The 20,500-nt window shown below is 46.6% G+C and overlaps 1 protein-coding gene across 1 annotated transcript; it reads left to right on the plus strand.

Moving 5' to 3' along the window:
- The first annotated feature begins 11,798 nt into the window (after positions 1-11,798).
- Positions 11,799-18,876, plus strand: HOXB13 (homeobox B13). The gene is made up of 2 exons (XM_056863958.1): positions 11,799-12,417; positions 18,587-18,876. The coding sequence occupies exons 1-2, from the start codon at positions 11,799-11,801 to the stop codon at positions 18,874-18,876; spliced, it is 909 nt and encodes a 302-aa protein (XP_056719936.1).
- Positions 18,877-20,500: the final 1,624 nt, after the last annotated feature.

Below are 20,500 nucleotides of genomic sequence, written 5' to 3' on the forward strand. Positions count from 1 at the left end.
ACTGAGCCACAGCCCCCTCCTATCCAAATACTTGCCAGGGCCGACCCTGCTTAGCTTCCGAGATCTGACGAGATCGCGCTATCCTGGGGCTATCCAGACCAGGGCCATCCTACGCATATTTCCTCCTAAATCCCACTAAACTCCGCTTTACTCGGTGTAAGGTCTAAACTCAGCCCCTATGAAGCTGAAAAACCATAGGATTTTTCAGGGCACGCCATCCACCCACTTTCTTGGGAGTAAATCCCATGGAACAGACTAGGATTTATGAGGAAATATGCATAGGGTTTTGAAACGCAGCCCCAAGTAACAGCCACAGTCAGCCACTGGGAAAGAGCAATGTTAATCTCTGCGGGAAGAAATTAATCTAAAATAATGATCAGACCTAGGGGAAAGTGGCTACGGGAATCGTAAACTGTCTTCTGTTCATTTAACTTTTAGATAGAATAAAAGGGGGGTTGGGGGGGGATGCCTCCTAAAAGCTGGATTCACTTGATTAAATTAATAAACCGCCTGCTTCGAAGCAACCGGGAAATGCCCCGTTTGCTTCCATGCATGTAGTATTCAAGGAACAGAAGGCTTGGAAAAAAGAAATCCTACAACGTTGACTAACATCTGGTCGTGGAACAGAAATCGAAATCCGGCAGAAGAAAATCCATCTGGGTGGAGGGTCGGCCGGGTCTTTGGCTTACGACCTCTGGGCTCTGAATCTAGGGACCTCTTTGCTTAGAATGGCCAACTCCCTTGCAGGGGGGCATGGCCGTGAATAAACTACACAAATGCGGATTGCATAATCTGCATTCTAGGGCCAGTCTTTAAAAATATTAACAAGATCCCATCGCTGCTTAGCCAGAGAGGTCCATGTCCCCGCGCCGGATTTATTTCGTGTTTATTGGTTTGTTCTGTGCAAAGCGAATGTCTGAGCGTTGATCGCGATCCAACGGTTTGGCTGCGGGCCACACTTCCACTCTAACGGGTCATATGCACCCAGTTCCAAAAGACGCTTTAACTGTAAATCCTACAGAAATCCAGCGGCTGGATTCCAGGACTGGATCCAGAAGCTGAGGGTGTGCCGCAGTCCAGCCAGACATATTGATTTTATTTTCCGAATGCGCAGGAAACCCGTGCGTCAAATGTTCCCCCGAACGTACCTGATGCGTGGACTTGTTTTATGATCTGAGCATAATTTTCTGAGACTGCGTGGTCCTACTTTTATACACTTACCTGCCTTTCTACACCCTTCCCGTAGTCTTTTACTCTAGAGGAGCCCTATAAAATTGCATTGGCGTGTGTGTGTGTGTGGGGGGGGGGGGCGCACGGATTCTCTTCCTGGGGAATCTTCCCTGTAATCTGCCTCTGCAAAAGGAGGAACTCGGGAGGAAAAGGTCAGCGCAACTGTCTGAGCAACAAGAGGCAAGACCGGATGCGACAGAAGTAAACAGACCCTTAACTTTCAACTTGACCTTGAACTTCCTTCGCAGACTTGACCTTTATGGGCTGTCTCATCCATTTTGGGGAGGGGGTGGCTTCTTCATTTCCTGACTCCTGGCCTCTAGCACTTGGTCTGTACGGGCTGGAGGTCCGAGGCCGAAGGAACTATGGAGGATTTTTCAGTATCCAACGTGAAAGTTGAATAGTGTAGGAGACGGTTGGTTTTAAACAAAATCTGAATGAAATTTCGTCCCAAACCATGCAGAGGTGCGGAAGGGGCCGAGAAACGAGCTAGATGGATCGTATGTCCAACAAGATGCTACATCGCTCGTTTGGTTCCGCGGTACTTCCCGGGAAGCTTGCAAACAAAATGCAAAAAAATGGTATCGGATAGTGGTTGGATCCGGAAAAACTCGTGTGGGGGTGGGGGTGGGAGAGGAAAAAAACACCACTTGAAATCCTGATCCCTCTAGCAGTCAGTTGCAAAAACCCCACCCCTCCAATATTTGGGTATGTTGGTTTCTGTCAAAGAAACAGCGTGCCTTTTGTAAGAAAGTTGGTGATAGGATGCCTGTGGATTTGGAAGCAAGCGCCCCTGAAATCTGTGGGAACTGCTTCCCAGTGAATCGTGTGTTCGAATGTGGGCTAGATCCGTTATTTTGATCAAGGAGAAGACGATTAAATTTGACACTCATATGTTTTGTGTCACAAGCATCCTTCCAACTTTTTTTTTTTTAATGAGGACACATCAGAATAATTCTTTCCATTTTGTTTTGACTTATTCTTTGGACAAAGCAGAGACAAACTGACTTCATTTGAATCGCCTTTTCTTTTTTGTAATCACCCATTCAGCTCCCCTCCACTCAGTCACTGGGAGTGCAAAAGGAATTTAGACCAGAGTGACTCTGTTCAGGATTGTGCTGCCACCCAGCCAAGAAATACCTCTGGCCTGTGTTTTTATATGAATAGGCAGCCAGTTGAGAAAATAGGGCCAGCTAGAAGTCCCACGGATACCGTGGTCTGCCAAAAAACAGCAACACAAATCAGTGGGTTATAGATCAAATCAAGCCTGAACTGACCCTAGAAGCTAAAATGACTAAACTGAGGCTATCGTATTTTCGTCACATCATGAGACGACAAGAGTCACTGGAAAAGATAGTCATGCTAGGAAATGTTGAGGGCAGCAGGAAAAGAGAAAGACCCAACAAGAGATGGACGGACTCAATAAAGGAAGCCACAGCCCTCAACTGGCAAGATCTGAGCAAGGCTGTCAAAGATAGGACATTTTGGAGGACTTTCATTCATAGGGTCGCCATGAGTCGGAAGCGACTTGACGGCACTTAACACAACAACAACACACACAGAAGTCCCACTCACGAATTAATATCCAAGATCTGTTCCACCGAAGCTTGCAGCCCAGTCTTACCCATGCTCTTTCAGAACTTCAATCCCACTGTGTTCAAGTTGGATTTACTCTCTAGTAAGTGTGCAGGGGTTTTTCACCTCAGTCAGGTACAAGTCTATGAAGACGGCCCCCCACTCCCAAGCAAACCAAAGTTCTGGCCATTTTCTACAAACCTTGGTTGACGTTTGTATTCTGCGACTTCCACTGACCACCTTGTACCTTAGGTTTTCTTTTTGAGCTATTTCTTGGGGGTAAATCCAGAAAGGGTAGCTGTGTCGGTCTGCTGCACCCCAAATTTGAGGGGGGGGAAGTCTTCTGACACCTGGGAGATGAATAAATTGATTGTGGCTTGTGCTATAGTCAATTTGGCCACTTCTGCATGGGAGGTTTTGCCTTGGGTTTGCTGCTCTCTAGATGCACATGTTCCCCATCCGGATTCTCAAGACTCTGCGGGGGCTTATCCTTGAGTTTTGAGAATTCGGATGGGGAAAATGTGCATCTAAAGAGCAGCAAATCCAAGGCAAAACCTCTTATGCGTAAATGGCCTTTGTTAGCCTTTCAAGAGCCATCGGGCTCTCGGTCGTTTGGTCAGGAGCTCCCATATACCCTTCAGACGCTCCTGTGTGAAACACAGACAGAATCCTACTCAGGCACGCACACGCACACACACATAACTCTTCCGGCTGGAGGCAGTTCCCACCTTCAGATGCCCGCTATCGAGTGAGGCACCTGCGAACCGTTCCCTGTTGTCCGGTTGGCTGGTGGCAATCAACAAGTTTCGAAGTAAGCCGCATGTTTCCAAGTAAGGGATGTTGAGCTTCAAATATGTTCTTGCCGCTATCACACGCCTTAAGTCACAGGCACAGAGATCTGAGGACAGAGGTCTGAGCGAGGGCAACCGGTCTCAGTCTGCCCTCATCCTGTTGAAAGAGAACATAGGAACATAAGAAAGGCCATGCTGGATCAAACCAACGCCCGTCAAGTCCAGCAAGGTCTGTTCACACAGTGGCCAAACAGGTGCCTCTAGGAAGCCCACAAACAAGACGACTGCAGCAGCATTGTCCTGCCTGTGTTCCAAAGCGCCTAATATAGTAGGCATGGTCATGAACATATGAAGCTGGTCCATCAAAGTCAGTGTTGTCTACTCAGACTGGCAGCGGCTCTCCAGGGTCTCAGGCAGAGGTCTTTCACAGCACCTACTTGCCTAGTCCCTTTAACTGGAGATGCCAGGGATTGAACCTGGGACCTTCTGCATGCCAAGTAGATGCTCTACCACTGAGCCACAGCCCCTCATCTGACCCTGGATTCTTAAGAGGATTCTTAAGAAGCTCCCACAGCCACTCATCTCAAATTCTGTTCTTCCAGCCATACTCGCCTGAGTTGGGGGGGGGTAGATCTGGGTCTGCATGGGCGATCGGCCTCCAGAGGAGTTTCTAAGCAGTTACGCCCTTCTAAGCCCATTAATTTAGACTGGTGCAACTCGATTTAGGGTCGCACTGTCATTTCTCCATGCTCCCGCATCTTCTTTTCTCTTTGAATCGGGCCCTCCGCCACCGTTTCTCGCATGTGCTGCAAAAGATGCTAAAAGGGGAGCAAAGAAGGTAGCAAAGTTTTGTGTACAGGGGACATCGACACTCTTCGGGCTCACAACCCCCTCTAATATGACCAGATGCCCCTGTGCATCGATGCTGGCAATGCAAAACAAATCAGAAGAGGAAGAAGAAAAGGAGGAGGAGGAGGAGGAGGAGGGGAGTTGGTTTTTATATGCCGACTTTCTCTCCCACTTAAGGGAGAATCAAACCGGCTTACAATCCCCTTCCCCTCCCCACAACAGACACCCTGTGAGGTAGGTGGGACTGAGAGAGCTCTAAGAGCTGTGACTTGCCCAAGGTCACCCAGTTGGCTTCAAGTGTAGGAGTGGGGAAACAAATCCAGTTCACCAGATTAGCCTCAGCCGCTCACGTGGAGGAGGGGGAAATCAAACCCGGTTCGCCAGATTAGAGTCCACCGCTCTTAACCACCACTCTGGCTCTCTACTGTCATTTATTCCAGTAAGAGCTTTCCTGAGACAGAGCTCCCTTCTCCAGAAGCGTCTTACGAATGTTATACTGAAATAAATGAGGTTAGTCTTTAAGGTGCCCCTGAAGGACTTCTGTTTTGTTTTGCCACAATAGCCTAACAGTCACGATTGAGCCACCGGAATACCTAATGCAAACTCTAACGGCCGGCTGCCTACAAACTCAGGTCTATAGAAAGCGCCTTTCAACGGGAGGAGAGGTTTTGGGCAGAAGGGTTGGGGGAAGCTCTATGCCTTCAAAAAGTTTGGTAGCAATCCCAAAAATATCATTTTTAAAAACCAGACTATTAACAAGGGACCACCGGTGTCGTTTTCAAAGATCTGGAATTGTTTTAATAAAAGAAAACGAAACTTCGTTTAAAGAACCTTCCTAACTTGGTGACTTGTTCCCAACAAATTTTTGCTTCTTAAGATGTACCCATAGAACGTTTTCATCCTGTCTGTAAATCGCTGGAGATGAAGAAGGGGAACGGTGCGTATTTCGTTCCTGCCCAGGAGGACAACATCAGAAATGATGCACAAGAAGATTTCTCCGAGCCTAGGAGACCGATTGTCGGTTGATGCAAGATGCTGCACAAGACATTTTTTAAAACTTTGGGAGTTAAAATAGATATTGTGCAGTAGTATCTCGCCTGTTAAAAATGTGTTCCCTGAGATCGCCCTGATAAATTAACTATTTGTGTGTCCTGTTTTGCTCAAAAACATAGGGGTGGGGGATGGGGACAGATTCCTGCCAAGGTGAGGAAACTGCGACCTAGGATCCGACTCCTCTGCATAATTTCTAGAAAAAGAGACATCAGTCCAGGATTTACACCTGCCGGGTTGTGTCATTCCCAGTCTGACCCTGTTCCCCTCTCCCCATTTCCAGTTGCACAGGGACTTTCCCTAGTTGCCTAGCAAGAAATACACTCTGCACCTGCCCAGGGGCTCTGGACACCCGTCTCCATCATCAGTCAGGACTGAGTTCTGTGACACTAAAAAGCAGAGGCCAAGGCTGATCCCTAATGCAAATCAAGCCCTGCCGGAAGTTGCCTTGCTGGCCCCATCTGAGAAAAGAGCCTATTGGTTCATGTAAAGACGCTGTTGTTTTTTTGGGTGGGGGAGAAAGCTTGCGAGTATGGCTGGGTGGTATTTGTGATCAGCACGAGTCACCTGCTTCTTGGAGTCTGTAGGAGGAGTCCTGGAGGTGAGCCGGGTCACCTGAAAGACAGACCTTCCTGCTCATGTCATCATGGTGCCTAGGTATTTTCTGTTGCCCCAGAAGGTCGGACCAGAGCCAACGGGTTGAAATTAAATCAAGAGAGTTTCCATCTAGACATTAGGAAGAATTTTTTTAACAGTTAGAGCGGTTCCTCAGTGGAACAGGCTTCCTCGGGAGGTGGTGAGCTCTCCTTCCCTGGAGGTTTTTAAGCAGAGGCTAGATGGCCATCTGTCAACAATGCTGATTTTATTACCTTAGACAGCTCATGAGAGGGAGGGCATCTTGGCCATCTTCTGGGCATGGAGTAGGGGTCACTGGGTGTGTGTGGGAGAGGTAGTTGTGAATTTCTTGCGTTGTGCAGGGGGGTTGGGCTAGATGACCCTGGTGGTCCCTTCCAACTCTATGATTCTATCCGCATCAGCTGTCAATCCAGGCAAGATCAGAAGTCACATCTTGCAAGTGCAGTCCTATATGATGGGTTCGGCTATTGGCTCTCTTCCAGTCTATGGAGCTTCTCTATGTCACAACCTCTCCTTAGGGAGTCCGACAATCTCAGGGCCACCTCCTTTGGGGGAGCAACTCGTTCACCAGACTGTCAATAGATCGTTGGCTGTTGTGCAGGTTCGATACCCTGTCTCGTTGGATATTATGCTAAGAAGAGTCCAGTAGCACCTTAAAGACTGACAAACATTTCTGGAAGGTATCTGAAGAAGTGAGCTGTGGCTCACGAAAGCTCATACCCTGCCAGAAATGTTTGTTAGTCTTTAAGGTGCTACTGGACTCTGGCCATTTATGCACGGGAGATTTTGCCTTGGATCTGCTGCTCTCTAGACGCACATTTCCCCCCATCCAAATTCTCAGAACTCAACAATAAGCCCCCACGCAAAGTTTTGAGAATTCGGATGGGGAAAATGTGCATCTAGAGAGTGGCAAATCCAAGGCAAAATCTCTCGTGCATAAATAGCCTGGCTCTTTTCTACTGCTGCAGACAGAGGAACACTGCTACCCATCGTGATCTAGTATGCTGAGAGCACGCTTTAGTAGTAATTAACATCTAGATTTTCCAGGGTCCACAAGCCAATCCATCTGCAAATGCGGTGCATTGATATTGTAAGTGTGGATACAGCCCTCTGCCCACCTCTCTCTCGGTCTCTCTTTCTGTGTCCCTACTCAGTAACTGGAATACACAACTGTTTGATTCTTCGTCACCAGCAATCCCTCTTAACGCCGTGCTCCATTGCAATCGAGTGGCTGGCTCCCAAATTGTTTGCATTTAACGACATCCTCGCCCCGCACCCGAGCAGCATCTTATGGAAAGTATTTTTTTTACTGGAAATGGCTGCCACCTTGACACACTTGTTGCTGACTAAGGGTGCTCAGAAGCGCAGCTTTGGCCTGTGTTTACAACGAGCCCGGAGAAGGCTCGGCGTTTGAATTCACTCATAAACGCAGCCCGGCCTGGTCCTCCCCCGACCAAAAATTGTAACGTTAACTATCTTTATTACCGTCTGCGAATATTGCAACATTGTAGGCTTGCTGGGAATTCGGAGCATTTGGCTCAGTTACCGGTTCCTGGCAGCGCTATTTAATTAATTCGCGGCCGCCTTCCTAGGCCGCCTCTCAGCCGAAAGGAGAGCACTCGAGGCGGCTTAGAAGAGGAAAAGAATTATGGTCCTGTCCACTTCTCAGCAGTATTAAAAAGATGCAGTATTGCTGGCGTGGTCGTTGGATATCAGAGATCTCTACATCGATGTAGATGCGTAGAGTAATGGGGATTAATATTCTGTCTCTTTCTAGACGTTAGTTCTGAATAATTCTCTCGAGTTGATATAACTCGTGGTATGATGCGGCTAGCCTGATCTAGTCAGATCTCAGAAGCTAAGCAGGGTCAGCCCTGGTTAGTCTTTGGATGGGGGACCACCAAGGAATACCGGGGTTGCTGTGCAGAGGAAGGCACTGGCAAACCACCTCTGTTAGTCTCTTGCCTTGAAAACCTCATAAAGGGTCGCCATACGTCGGCTGCGACTTGACGGCACTTTACACACACACACACACACACACACAACGCGGGATGGGTGGGTGAGTTTTCATTCATCTTCATTCTGTGAAGCAGATGAACAAGGCAAATTTATGCAGAGTTACTGCAGTATAAACTCATTTAAATCCTTGGGTTTAGAACCGGAATCTTTGCACAGAGGATCTCCCCGCGCATTTCGCATTTACAGGCTGAAAGATCGGAATTCGATTCAACCTCACTTCTGGGCAAAGGCTTTAAATGAAGTCTAGAAGGAGTTTCTTTCCCTTAGACTTAACACACACATACACACACGCACACACACATACACACACACACGAGTCCCCCCTCCCACTTCTTTGGGGATTTAATAGGCAAACAGAACAAGGACTGTTTTAATTGCAAATTTAAAAAGCGCTGCTCCAAAGTCGATATACATGAATTGCGTGTTCACCCTCCAAAAAGTATTCTTCCTGTGTCAAATTTCATTAAAAAAAGAAGAAAATATTGACGTATATGTTGCCTTCCACTGTGTATGCAAAACAAATCGGTGTGTGAAAACCGTGGCTTTTCTCCCCGCGGGGCGCAACAGATCGAGAAAGAGAGGTTCAGCAGAGATCACTGCCTGCATCCTTCTCTAAAGGATCCTAGCCTGATCTAATCTGATCTAAAACCCCTTATTTAAATCTGCTAGCTGTTACAGTTAGTTCTAGGTAGGAGTTCAAACTACAGTTGGAAGGCTTCGCTTTCTCTGTGCCCTTCGCCTGTTGTGATATATCATCTATTTTTAAAGGACCCATCCTATTGAAGTAATCCTTTCTTTAAGACTTTGGAGTGGTTTTTTGGGGTGGTGGTGTCTTTATTTATTTGTTTGTTTATCTATCTGGGCTTGTTTATTTGCTTAGAATATTTGTAATCCTCTCAGGACATTTACTGCGTAGGTAGTCACTGTAATAATTTCCTACTTGCAGAAAATAAAGACTCCCCCCCAGAGCCCCTGAATGAGGCAGGAACTCAGGTCCCCCACCCCAAATCCAGTGAGTTCGCTTTTTGGTCACAAACATTCACGGTCAAACGTCCCAACACCAGAGTGATATTCAGAATGTTCCTCTGGCACTGGATACTTGAATTAACAGCTGAAAACTAAGGACATTTATGCATGGTAGGTTTTGCTTTGGATTTGCCACTGTCTAAATGCACATTTCCCCCATCTGAATTCTCAAAACTCTGCATTGGGGCTTATTTTGGAGTTTTAAGAATTCGGATGAGAAAAATGTGCATTTAGTGAGAGGCAAATCCAAGGCAAAACCTCCCATGCATAAATGGCCACAGATAGAGAAAGGCGCTGTGGATGTATGGTTGGAGATGGGGGCTATTCCATTTTTATATATTTTCATCTGCTTGAAAATGGGAGTTTTGCCATTGTGTGAGTGTACGAGAAAGGCCATTTCTGCATGGGAGGTTTTGCCTTGGATTTGCCACTCTCTAGATGCACATTTCCCCCATCCAAATTCTCAAAACTCAAAAAATAAGCCCCCATGCAGAGTTTTGAGAATTAAGATGGGAAAAAATGTGCATCTAGAGAGCAGCAAACGCAAGGCAAAACCTCCCATGCATAAGTGGCCAAAGTGTGTGAGATCTGCATGTAGGGGACAGAGAGGGTGAATTAATCCTCATTCAAAACATGTCTCTGTGTTCGAAGCGTGCGACTGCCCTGAGAACCTATATGATATGGGGGCGGGGGCCTGCGTGTCCCGGCTTCCCACGGTTTCCATTTGCAAATAAACTAATTTTTCAAAATTTAGGAGGCAGGCAAGAAACCACTCCATTGAAAAAGCCTCCGGAAAGTCAGACTTGTCAATGGCTGTGAGTTTTGTGAATGTTCTCCTGCAGAGGAATTGATCACAGAAGGGGAAGGAAATAGTTCGATTCGAGTCCAGTAGCACCTTAGAGACCAGCAGGATTTTCAGGCAAGAAAGTGTTAGTAGATGTATTTTGGAAAGGAAGGACGATTGTTAGCTTTGGGGACCAGAGCCAGAGGAAAGGCCCAGTCTCACAAGTTGTCAAAGTTTATATAATTTCTCTCCCTCATCATTTTTAACCTGTCTGTGGATGTACAAAAATAAACATGACCCCAAAATTCGTCACTTTTGAAGTCCCTCTAATTTATTCCAATTGAACTGATTTCAACGTCTAAGGGGATCTCAGTTATATAGTCGAATAATAAGACATTTGAAATAATTCTGTTTAAAAACACCCTGTTGATTGCGGCCATGAAAAAGTGAGAAACAGATATTAAGAAATATGTCTTTCTGCAAGGCTGATTGATCTATACCTTATTTTTAGTTCTCATGAACAAGGAATACACACCCCCGCCCCCATCTTAAACAGACTGTGTATTGGGGTCTCAGTTTCCTTAAACCAAACAAACAAACATGATTTCAATCCTCCACTTCGAGCTCCCAGATAGCAATCCTAGGCAGGTCTAGTCCGAATCCTACTCCCAGGAAAATTCTCTTAGGATTGCACTGCTGACAAGTCAGATATGGGGGGTTTGGGGTTTGGTTGGTGGGTTTTGCAATGGAGAATTACTTGAGCTCAGCCAAAGTTTCTGTCTTCGGTTCAGCACACCACACCACCCCCAGCCCAATGTTCGGAGTCTGCTGGAGCTGCTCTCTTGCAACATCTTTGCTTGGTGTAACTTGTGCAAAAGAAATTGCTACAAGGGGAGGGGGCACTTTCGCTTTTGCCCGGGTCTTTCCCCTCCAGCAGCGCCTCGATTTATTTCTACATGCTTTTCTTTCTTTCTTTCTTTCTTTCTTTCTTTCTTTCTTTCTTTCTTTCTTTCTTTCTTTCTTTCTTTCTTTCTTTCTTTCTTTCTCTCTCTCTCTCTCTCTCTCTCTCTCTCTCTCTCTCTCTCTCTCTCTCTCTCTCTCTCTCTCTCTTTCTCTCTTTCCTTCCTTCCCACCTTTCCTTCCTTCCCACCTTTCCTTCCTTCCTTCCTTTCCTTCCTCTCTCTCTCTCTCTCTCTCTCTCCCTCCCTTCCTTCCTTTCTTTCTCTTTCTTTTCCTTCCTTCTCTTCTCTTCTCTTCTCTTCTCTTCTTTCTCCTTTTCAGTTAGCGACCCCCCTTTCCTTTCCACTGAAATGTGTCCAATTCCATTTGGGAGAGGGAGCATTGGATCTCGCCCCCGCCCCCGCCCCCGCCCCCGCCCCACCTGGCAACTGGAGACATAAGCCACCACTCCGGGGTGGCGGGGGGACCCTCCCCAGCCCAGAACGGATCTTAAGCCTGTCACATGTGGGCCTCTCCCCCACTCCACATGCGCACGCTCCCCCCTTCTCTCCCTCTCTCTCGCCATAAAAGCATTTTCGCAATCTCGCCCCCTCCCCTGCCTCTCGCCCCCCCCCTGTCACAAGCGGAGCGAGCCTCAGCCAATGAGCGAGCCGTTCTGGGCCAGCCACGTCCTTTGCGTCGGGGGGCGGAGGGGGAGGGAGGGGGGAGAGAAGAAGAAGCGGGCGAGCGCCGACCGGGAGTCGCGGCGACCCTCCTCGGGCGGACGGCAGCCCTTTGCGGACGACCAGCCGTCGCCGTGGTCCCTCTGCCCGCCCCGGCGGCCCCGAGGGCAGGGTGCAGCGCCCTCCCATGCGCCGGCGAGCGGCCGGCTGGGCTGGATGGACCCCGACGCCGCCTTCGGAGAGGCCCGGCGAAGCCTGGACGAGGCGCCCCACAAGGGCATGGACGCCCTGCTGAGCCCGGCCGCCTTCGCCCCCGCCGGCGGGCCCTGCCGGAACAGCCCCTCCGCCTACCCGGCCCTGGACGGCGCCGCTGAGCCCCCGGCCAAGCAGGGTCCCCCCTGCCCGTCGGGCATCCCGCAGGCCTCCTCCACCGCCGCCCCCTTCTCCTACGGCTGCTTCGGCGGCGGCTACTGCTCCTACCGGGTGGCCCGCGGCTCCCTCAAGCCCTGCCCGCCCCCGCCGCCGGCCGCCTACCCGGCCGACAAGTACCTGGACGCCTGCAGCGCCGGCCCGGCCCCCGACGACTACCAGACGCGCCCCGCCGAGTTCGCCTTCTACCCGGGCTACGCCGGCCCTTACCAGCCCGTCGCCAACTACCTGGACGTTTCCGTGGTGCAGACCCTCGGCGGGCCGCCCGGCGACGCCCGCCACGAAGCCCTCCTGCCCGTGGACCCTTACCACCAGCCCTGGGCCTTGGCCGGGGGCTGGAACAACCAAATGTGCTGCCCCAAAGAGCAGGGCCCCGCCGGACACTTTTGGAAATCTGCTTTCGCAGGTAACGACGGCAGCTCTCCCCTCCCCTCTCCTCTCCCCCCCCCCACAACAAAACCCCCCTCCCTACTTTGGGCTGGTTTCTTAGGGCTTTTTTTGGGGGGGGGGCTGTGAACGAAGCCGAGTGGAAATCTGATCGGGAGAGGGACTGGGGGCTCGACCTGGCTGGAAACCCCTCCTCAGTGGTACAGGTGGGAGCTGGAAACTTTGCACATGCTCTGAGGCCCTCCATTCCTCCCAAGTCTGAGCCCTGGGCTGGTTCTTACAGAGAGGGTTTCCAGAATGTATTGCTCTGCAGTGTTCTGGGTTATTATTTTTCTTTTTGGTCCTGTTGTCTATTTTCTATAGTATGATGAAGTATAGTATAACTGGGCAACAAGTATATATAACACATGCAGGTATCCCTTTTGGTTATATTAGAAGTTGGTTTCCCTGCCCATTGCACGGTTCAGAGTAAAAGTAGTCCTATTATTATTATTATTACAAATTACGTATTAGGTTAAACAAGTGTGTATGTGTGTTCCTAAGGGTTGTTTAATTCTGGGAAACCGCCCAGGAACATTGTGAAACCGATTGTCTTGGCTGCTTTCAAGACACAAAATGCTGTGGCAGGTTAGAGATGTTTGAACTCCTCAGCTGGCCACGCTTTAGTCTATCAATCGCAGATAAGGGTCGATCAGCTGCAGATAAGGACCCCATTCCGAAGTGCTCCAATCTTGGAGCTGTGGAGCGGTAATAATAAAGGCGACAGTCTCTGAACATGTGCAGAGTCCCTTACCGCAGTGGCTCCCAGGGATTGGGGTGGGAGGGGCTTCCAAATCAATCAGCGTGAATCCAAGGCAGACCTTTCATTCCCAGGGCCTCACATGTCATCAATTCAGCGCTGATCAGGCCTGAGTAAATCAGTCCAGTCTCTAATGAGTTGCAAAGGATATCTGTTGCAGTGAAGGGGTTCAGATTTCCTACCCACACACTCTCTCTTTGGTCCTTCCTTACTTCATTTCTTTGAAGGCGATTCAAATTGATGGATCTCAGTTCTTCAGATCTGTAGAAAACAAAGCTTCTAAGGGAGCAATCCTAAACAGGTCTACTCAGAATTTCTATTTGTCTGGGTCTTACTCCCAGGAAAGTGTTCTTAGGATTGCACTGTGAGTCCCTAATGGTGTCTAGGATGGTTAGGTGGAGATGTAATTAAAAGCAGAATGCAATACTAGTGGTAGCTACTATTGCTGTTGTCCCTAGAGATTGAGATAGGACCATTTGGAACCATTTGTCTGGCCTGAAGATACTGCGCTTAATGTTAAGTAAGCCCTATCAAAATGAATAGAGATAATGGCCAACCAGCCAAGTGCATTAAAAGATTGCCACTTCAGTTAGGTACTTATGAAAAGGAAAGATTAAGCATCTCCAGAATGTGGCTCTCGGCCTAATGCTATGAAGAAACACTGCAGAATTTTTAAAAAGGACAGCACCTAAGTTCAAAAATAAGGCCTGGGATTGTTCAAAACATCATACATCAATCTGATCCCTAAACTTAGCCTAACACTAACCTTTCCAGGAATTTTAGGATGGATTTTTAAGGAAGAAAATACATACACAGATAGTTGGTGTACTTCAGTTGCCTTTTAAATGTATTTATAAACTTGGGGGGATGAGTAAGCATGGTGAGTCCAATGTCAGGGGCTGGACTAGATCGCTGCTGGAGGTCCCTTCCTGCTCTTATAATCAATCCCACAGTTCTTTGCAAGGGCCCTCCAGTGCCTGCATAACGTAATTCAATAAGGCTTTGCCACAAGGGGTCATGCAGCCTTCCTCTGCATGCTTCCTTTAATACTGCTCTGAGTCCACTGAAATCTATAGCTGCAACCCTCTAAGCCACCTTCTCAAGTTCAGGGCCTGTTAAATTCCATTCGATTTTTCGGGTATCAGTACGCCTTAGGGGCAGCCAGACAGGAGACATTTTAGAAGCGAAGCCCCTCTTCGACAGCTTTTTCTGAAAAATTAGTTGTGCAGTTCTAACCAAGATTAATTAATTCATTAATCATTCAATCAATTAAATATAAATTCTCCATGCTGAAGCTCTCTATGAAACCCAAAAGTTTACATACCCTACCATAATTCTACACTGCGATTCTAAGCTGAGGTACATCCTTCCAAATAAATGAGCTTAAGGCTGTGCTGTGCATTTCCCCCCCCTAATCAAAATAAATGTACCGGCTCCATCGTCCAGTATTATAATATTGAAACATTTATGTTTAATAATTGAGGTTTTATCACTCAAGCCTGTGTGTGCAAGAAGCAAAATTTTATTCCCCAGTCCTACCTGTGACCAACTACATCTGTCCCAGTTCTGCACCCCAACTGGATAACCATTGCTAATTGGAAGAAATCTCATTTATTTTCACTGGATTAAACTTGACATTTGTAGGATTTCAGCAGAGCTTCTGTTAGGAGCTAATTCCAGCAGGTAATGAAGTGCCCATCTGCTTCATCAATCATTTATCAAAATGTATCAATAATAATGTATGTTTCATTACATTCTGGAGAGTTGCAACTAGTGCAGAATTCTGGCTGTTGTCCCTGAAATCAACAGACAAGATCCCTCCTGTTGTTTAAATGGCTGAGATTTCCTAGAAAGTGTTAGAATGTTTTATTAATAGGCACATGCCCCCAAGCTTGTTTCAGCCACATTAATTACTTCATTGTACTGCATATAACCCAAACCAGCCAGGATCTAAACCTACAAGATATTTCGAGTTGCTGCATTGCTAATACTGTGTGCTCCTTGCAATAAGGTATTGATAGCATTTTTAAACATATTTTCAAAATACTACAGGTCATAACAATACTTCTATTCAGTGTTGTTGTGTATAATGTAATATAAGGCCCGAGCAAATACTACACATTTTTATACATAGTACAATCTTCTATGTTCCCCAATGAGTTCCACAATACAATCTGGGATTCTAAATTATTCATTACTACACTATATATTCCTGAATTCTGTATTACTCTGTATTATTACTCTGTAGCAAAAAAGGCATGGTGCCACATAGCACTAAAATGCACGAGGCGTGCACAAATGTGTTTTTAAGGCAGCTTGAGGGGGAGCATTTTCCCCTGAATCGTGTCCTAATGCTGTGATTCAATTATGTATGAAGTGATTACTATTACTATCAGTACAACTTATTGCACTGTGAAATGAGTAATTAGATAAACTCAGAACTGGTCTAGTTCTATAATACATCAAAACAAAGCCTAGCACAATTGTAATGCTAGGTCTTCTCGCTCCACAACACAATATTACCGTGACACTGGACTCCCAATGGAGCATAAATATTAAGTATAAATATTTCAGTAATATGCAGTGTTGTGTAAGCTCGTTTACTGCAAGAATGGAGTATTATTTGTTCAAATCTAAGTGGGAGAGCATTAATCCAGGCATGCAGGATGTGCCAGCAAAAATCTCTGACCCAAACAGCCAGACGTTAGGGACCATGCATCCCATAAACCCACACTGCAACTATCCAACAAACCTTAGTAACCTTCGCCATCTTCCTGGCAAGTTTCCTCAACCATGACAAGAGCAAGAGTATTTTTTCACTTAAGGCCTCCTGTCTAGTAGAATTGTCTCCCCAAGGAGATGCATAACGTATCCTAATTATTATCTTGCAAGACATGTAAGATGGAACTGTTCCACAGGCTCTTAAAAAAAGAAAGAAACCTCAGCAGATTTTGATATGTATGACATTGTGGTTAGGCCATTTGTAATGTTATTGGGGATTTGTCCATTTGAAGTGATGAATTGCACATATTCTTATTGTAACTTATAGCACATGGAACTTTTGCTTGCAGAACTATAAAAAGGTAGAAAGTAGTAGTAGTAGTGTAGTAGTAACACCACCAATAGGGAAATATATATTTATGTGGCGTGATCCCCCTTTAGTGAAACTGTTTTAAATCCACTGCTTCCAATCAGAGAATTAGGCAGGTGCCTCAATTTCTTACACTGAAAATATGGCATTTGAAAGAGCCTCATCTTAGCTGGGTCATGCTCTTATTTTTCTAAATGTTAATTTAGCATAATATTGTATCATGGCATCAGAAGACTCGCCTAAGCCCCTGGATTGGAAGGATGAAGCAGAGGGGCATTTATACTTACTGCTGCTCTGCTTCCCCCCCCCCCCAATATATAGCCTCGAATTCACAGACTACATAATTATAGATTTTCAAATGACTGTTCCTCTGTTCTATACGCTGGCCCACATAAGCAGTGCAACTGCAATTGGAAAAACAAAACTCCACCTGAAACAACATATCTGTGACCTCAAATTGCAACTATTAGACTGCAGTCCTAAGAATACTTTCCTGGAAACAAGCCCCATTGAATAAAATGGGACGTATGCCCATCTGAGTATACCTGTTTAGGATTGTTTGCTCAAATGGAATACATTACTGTGTATATACATTTTGGGTTGGAGCTGTTTTTCAAAATAAAGAGTGGCTCAGAACTGACTCTATCCGGGGAAAGAATTAGGTATTTTCTTTCCCCGTTTGACTCCTTTCGGAAAGCTTGCCTTCTGGATCTGTTTTGCACCTTTCTAAATGCAATTTCCCTTTCCAAATGCAATTTCCCAGTGCAATCCCGATTCACTTGTAATGAAAACAAGTCTAATGCCTAAGAAGTCTTCAAAAGACTGTGCACGGGCAATAAAGATGCTCCTTATTTTCCAAAAGACTACCAAAGCGCTGTAATCACTGGCTTTATAAAACCGACAACTTTATTTTAATTGGTCAGATTGTAAACAGTATACATGCCTGGTAATATGGTTTGCATTGTTTGCATTCACTTTATGTACATGTTAACATTGCAGTTCGGTGGGGAGTATCAAGATCTGGCACAGATATATCTTCTCTTTCAAGTAACACACAAGTTAAAGTTGTCCAACAGAAAAATATTCATTAATACTCATGCCTACAATGCATGCTCCTAGGGAGTACCAAGATGTAGTATTAATCCCGCCCCAGAAGTAATAATTACTACGGTCTCTGTTCGCAGCCTTGCCACATGCTGGGGCAGGCTGTGTATTTGTCTGGGGGGTAATAACATTGCACAAAAATGGAAGATTGCCGATAACTTCTTAAAATACAGGCATGGGTGCATGTTGAAATCTAATCGGGAAAGCCGTGTTCATGTGATAATTGCTTAATACACATATGTGGACAAAACAGGAAAAATGGAAATCTTGCTGTGGTACTTTGGTTGGTCTTAATACTATGCGGTATTATGCGGGTTTGTATTATATTATGTAGTAGGAAGTACTACTACATACTATCATGTATTAGTAGTAGTACTATTATGTAGTTACAGCATGTTAGGAAGTATTATATGGAGTTTGTTTTTTTTATAATGTTGAATAAGATCTCAGTTCTCACTACTTTTGAATATTCCCACTTGTGAGCGAGTCCTGGACAACTAACCCCAAATAAATGGACTAGCTTTTATACAAACAGTGCCGCTTAACAAGTCTTGAATCCCGAACAAAAACCACTTACTCGGGACTGAATCTGTTAGTTTTCCCCAGAGTGTGTGCATGCGTGGCGGAGAGAGAGACAGACACGACCCAGCCCAAAACACAATTCACTCGCAAGTAAATGCTAGTTCGTTTCATTTGGACTTGGGAATCACGCAGTTAGGCGAAACGCCAGTTCTCGCATTTCACCCCCCCCCCCACGCCCTTCTCTGACAATTCACACTCCGTTAACCTGTCCTTAATAAGACTTCTGGCCCGACCTCCCGGAGCCGATTGCAGTGAGTCTTCGCTTCCAAATAAACGATCGTGGTCTGTTATGCAGGGTCCATGGAGAGCGTACCTTAGCAGCGCCACGCTGAGGCCCGTGGGCAAAAAAAAACAAAGTCGTTTGAAAAATGGAGGGAGAAGAAGGGGGAAAGGGGGTCCGACTTTTGGAGAGAGGCGTTAGTCAATTTCACCTGGCTCTGGCACCTGGGGAGAAGGCCACACAAAGGAACGCTTGTCAATTTCACTCCCTCCAGGGCCGCCGCTTCTCCTCCAGGCCTGCCTGTCTAACTCTCTTCTCTCTCTCCCCCCCTTTCCTTCCTTTCTTTCTTTCTTTCTCTCTCTCTTTCTCTTTCTCTCTCGCTCGCTGGGCAGAAGCCGTCGGCCAGCACCCCCCCGAGGGCTGCTCCTTCCGCCGCGGCCGCAAGAAGAGGATCCCTTACAGCAAAGGGCAGCTGAAAGAGCTGGAGAAGGAGTACGCCAGCAGCAAGTTCATCACCAAGGACAAGAGGAGGAAGATCTCCGCCGCCACCAACCTCTCCGAGAGACAGATCACCATTTGGTTCCAGAACCGGCGGGTGAAAGAGAAGAAGATCGTGGCCAAGGTGAAAACCACCAACGCCAGCAGCAGCACCGCCAGCAGCAGCAGCAGCAGCACCCCGTGAGAGAGGGACTCAGACCAGACAGACTGGGGGCGGAGGGGAGAAAGAAGCCCCCGGAGGGGTGGGGTGGGGAGAAAGGAATGGAGAACATCTCTGCGGCCTCCCCACCGCCTCGCGTGAACTGGAGAGGTGAAAGGGGGGGGGAGAGGAGAAGGGGGAGAGGAACTCCATCAAATGCTCGGCGAGTCTTTTCTCCCAGGGTTTCCCTCCCCTGCCTGCTCCCGGCTCCACCTCGGCGGAAGCAGACGAAATTCGCACGTTCCCCCGGCCTCGTCCGCGCTCCCTGCTCATCTCTCTTCGATTTTATATTTTTTATTAGTGCGTGGTTTTTTGTTTCTCGGTTTCGCTTTCCTCCAATAAGTTAAAAAAAAAAAACCCAACCCGATTTACAAACAAACAAACTGCCGGTGATTTAAAAAGGACGCCACGTTGTTATTTTTATTGTTTTTATGATGATGTAATGGTGGGGAGGGGGAGAAAACTGTGTGCAATGTACCGTTTATTTTAATGGATTTCTCTTCTCCCTGTTGGTTGCCGCCTTAGCGATGCGAATTGCATCCTCTTTTCTTTGTATGGAGTTCAGTCATTACGAGCTGCTTTGGGGAAAGGGGGGAAGTAGGGAAGACAGTGACGTGCAAGCAAAAGGAGAGGGGAAAAAATTGCCTAAAATCGAACCGATTTTAAAAAATGAATCCTCAATAATCAGAATGGCTGGGCTGGCTTACGGTTCCATTTGTCAACCGGGTGAAGATAGGTTAAAGAGACGGTTCGTAGGAAAGCTATGTGGAATACTGATAGGTATTTTTAACTAGGGAAAATATCTGCAGTTTTATATATATATGCAACATAATCTATGCTTTAGAAAGCTTATACATTTGGGAAACAGTATGTACGATACTGTATATATAATAGGAGTGCATGCTTGCATTGGAAAGGTGGACCACCGATTTTTTTGTTGCTGTTTTGTTGATAATCGATAAATGCCTCGGTTGCATCTATATGCATTTGCTTACTACCAAAATTTCAGTATAAGTGCCTTTAAGGACACTGAAAGAGGTGGAAAGTAGTAGACATTGGGTGCAATCTAAAGCAGGTCTACTCAGAAGTAAGTCCCATGCCATTCAGTGGGGCTTATTCCCAGGAAAGTGCCTTTAGGGTTGAAGCCTAATCATGTATGCTAGCCCAAGGAGGCCTAACTCTCTTCTAAGCCTTAGGCAGAAGAAAAAGCCATCTAGAAAAAGTTATTTCTCCTTCCTTCTGGGGCTCAGCCCTTTCGATTGACGTTTGCAGCCCTGCAGCTTAATTCTAGGCTTGTTTACTCAAAAGTATGCCCTGTTGTATTCAGTGGGGCTTATTCCCACACCAGTGTGCATAGGTTTGCAGCCCGATTGTGCGTGTAATGTGTATAATAGATGGGGAATTTGTTGATTTCGATTGCACACTACTGTTTAATTTCTCTCTGTTCCTGCAATATTTGGAAGACCTTCTACCTGACTCACCTTTATGTACATTTCTTTAAAATGCTTTGGTCGAGGAGGTCTGGAAAGGTATGTTCTGAAGACTGGGTAAAACAGATGCTTCTATGCAGCAAAACACAATAGTAATAAATACTACTATTACTGCTACT

This window comes from Euleptes europaea, chromosome 18 (genome assembly GCF_029931775.1).
Source record: "Euleptes europaea isolate rEulEur1 chromosome 18, rEulEur1.hap1, whole genome shotgun sequence".
NCBI classification, from domain to species: Eukaryota; Metazoa; Chordata; class Lepidosauria; order Squamata; family Sphaerodactylidae; genus Euleptes; species Euleptes europaea.

What these genes read in the sequence shown, in the direction of transcription:
- HOXB13 (XM_056863958.1), top strand. Translation starts at nt 11,799, where the DNA reads ATGGACCCCGACGCCGCCTTCGGAGAGGCCCGGCGAAGCCTGGACGAG. An exon ending in TTGGAAATCTGCTTTCGCAG is followed by an intron (nt 12,418 to 18,586) that starts GTAACGACGGCA and finishes CTCGCTGGGCAG; the next exon opens with AAGCCGTCGGCCAGCACCCC.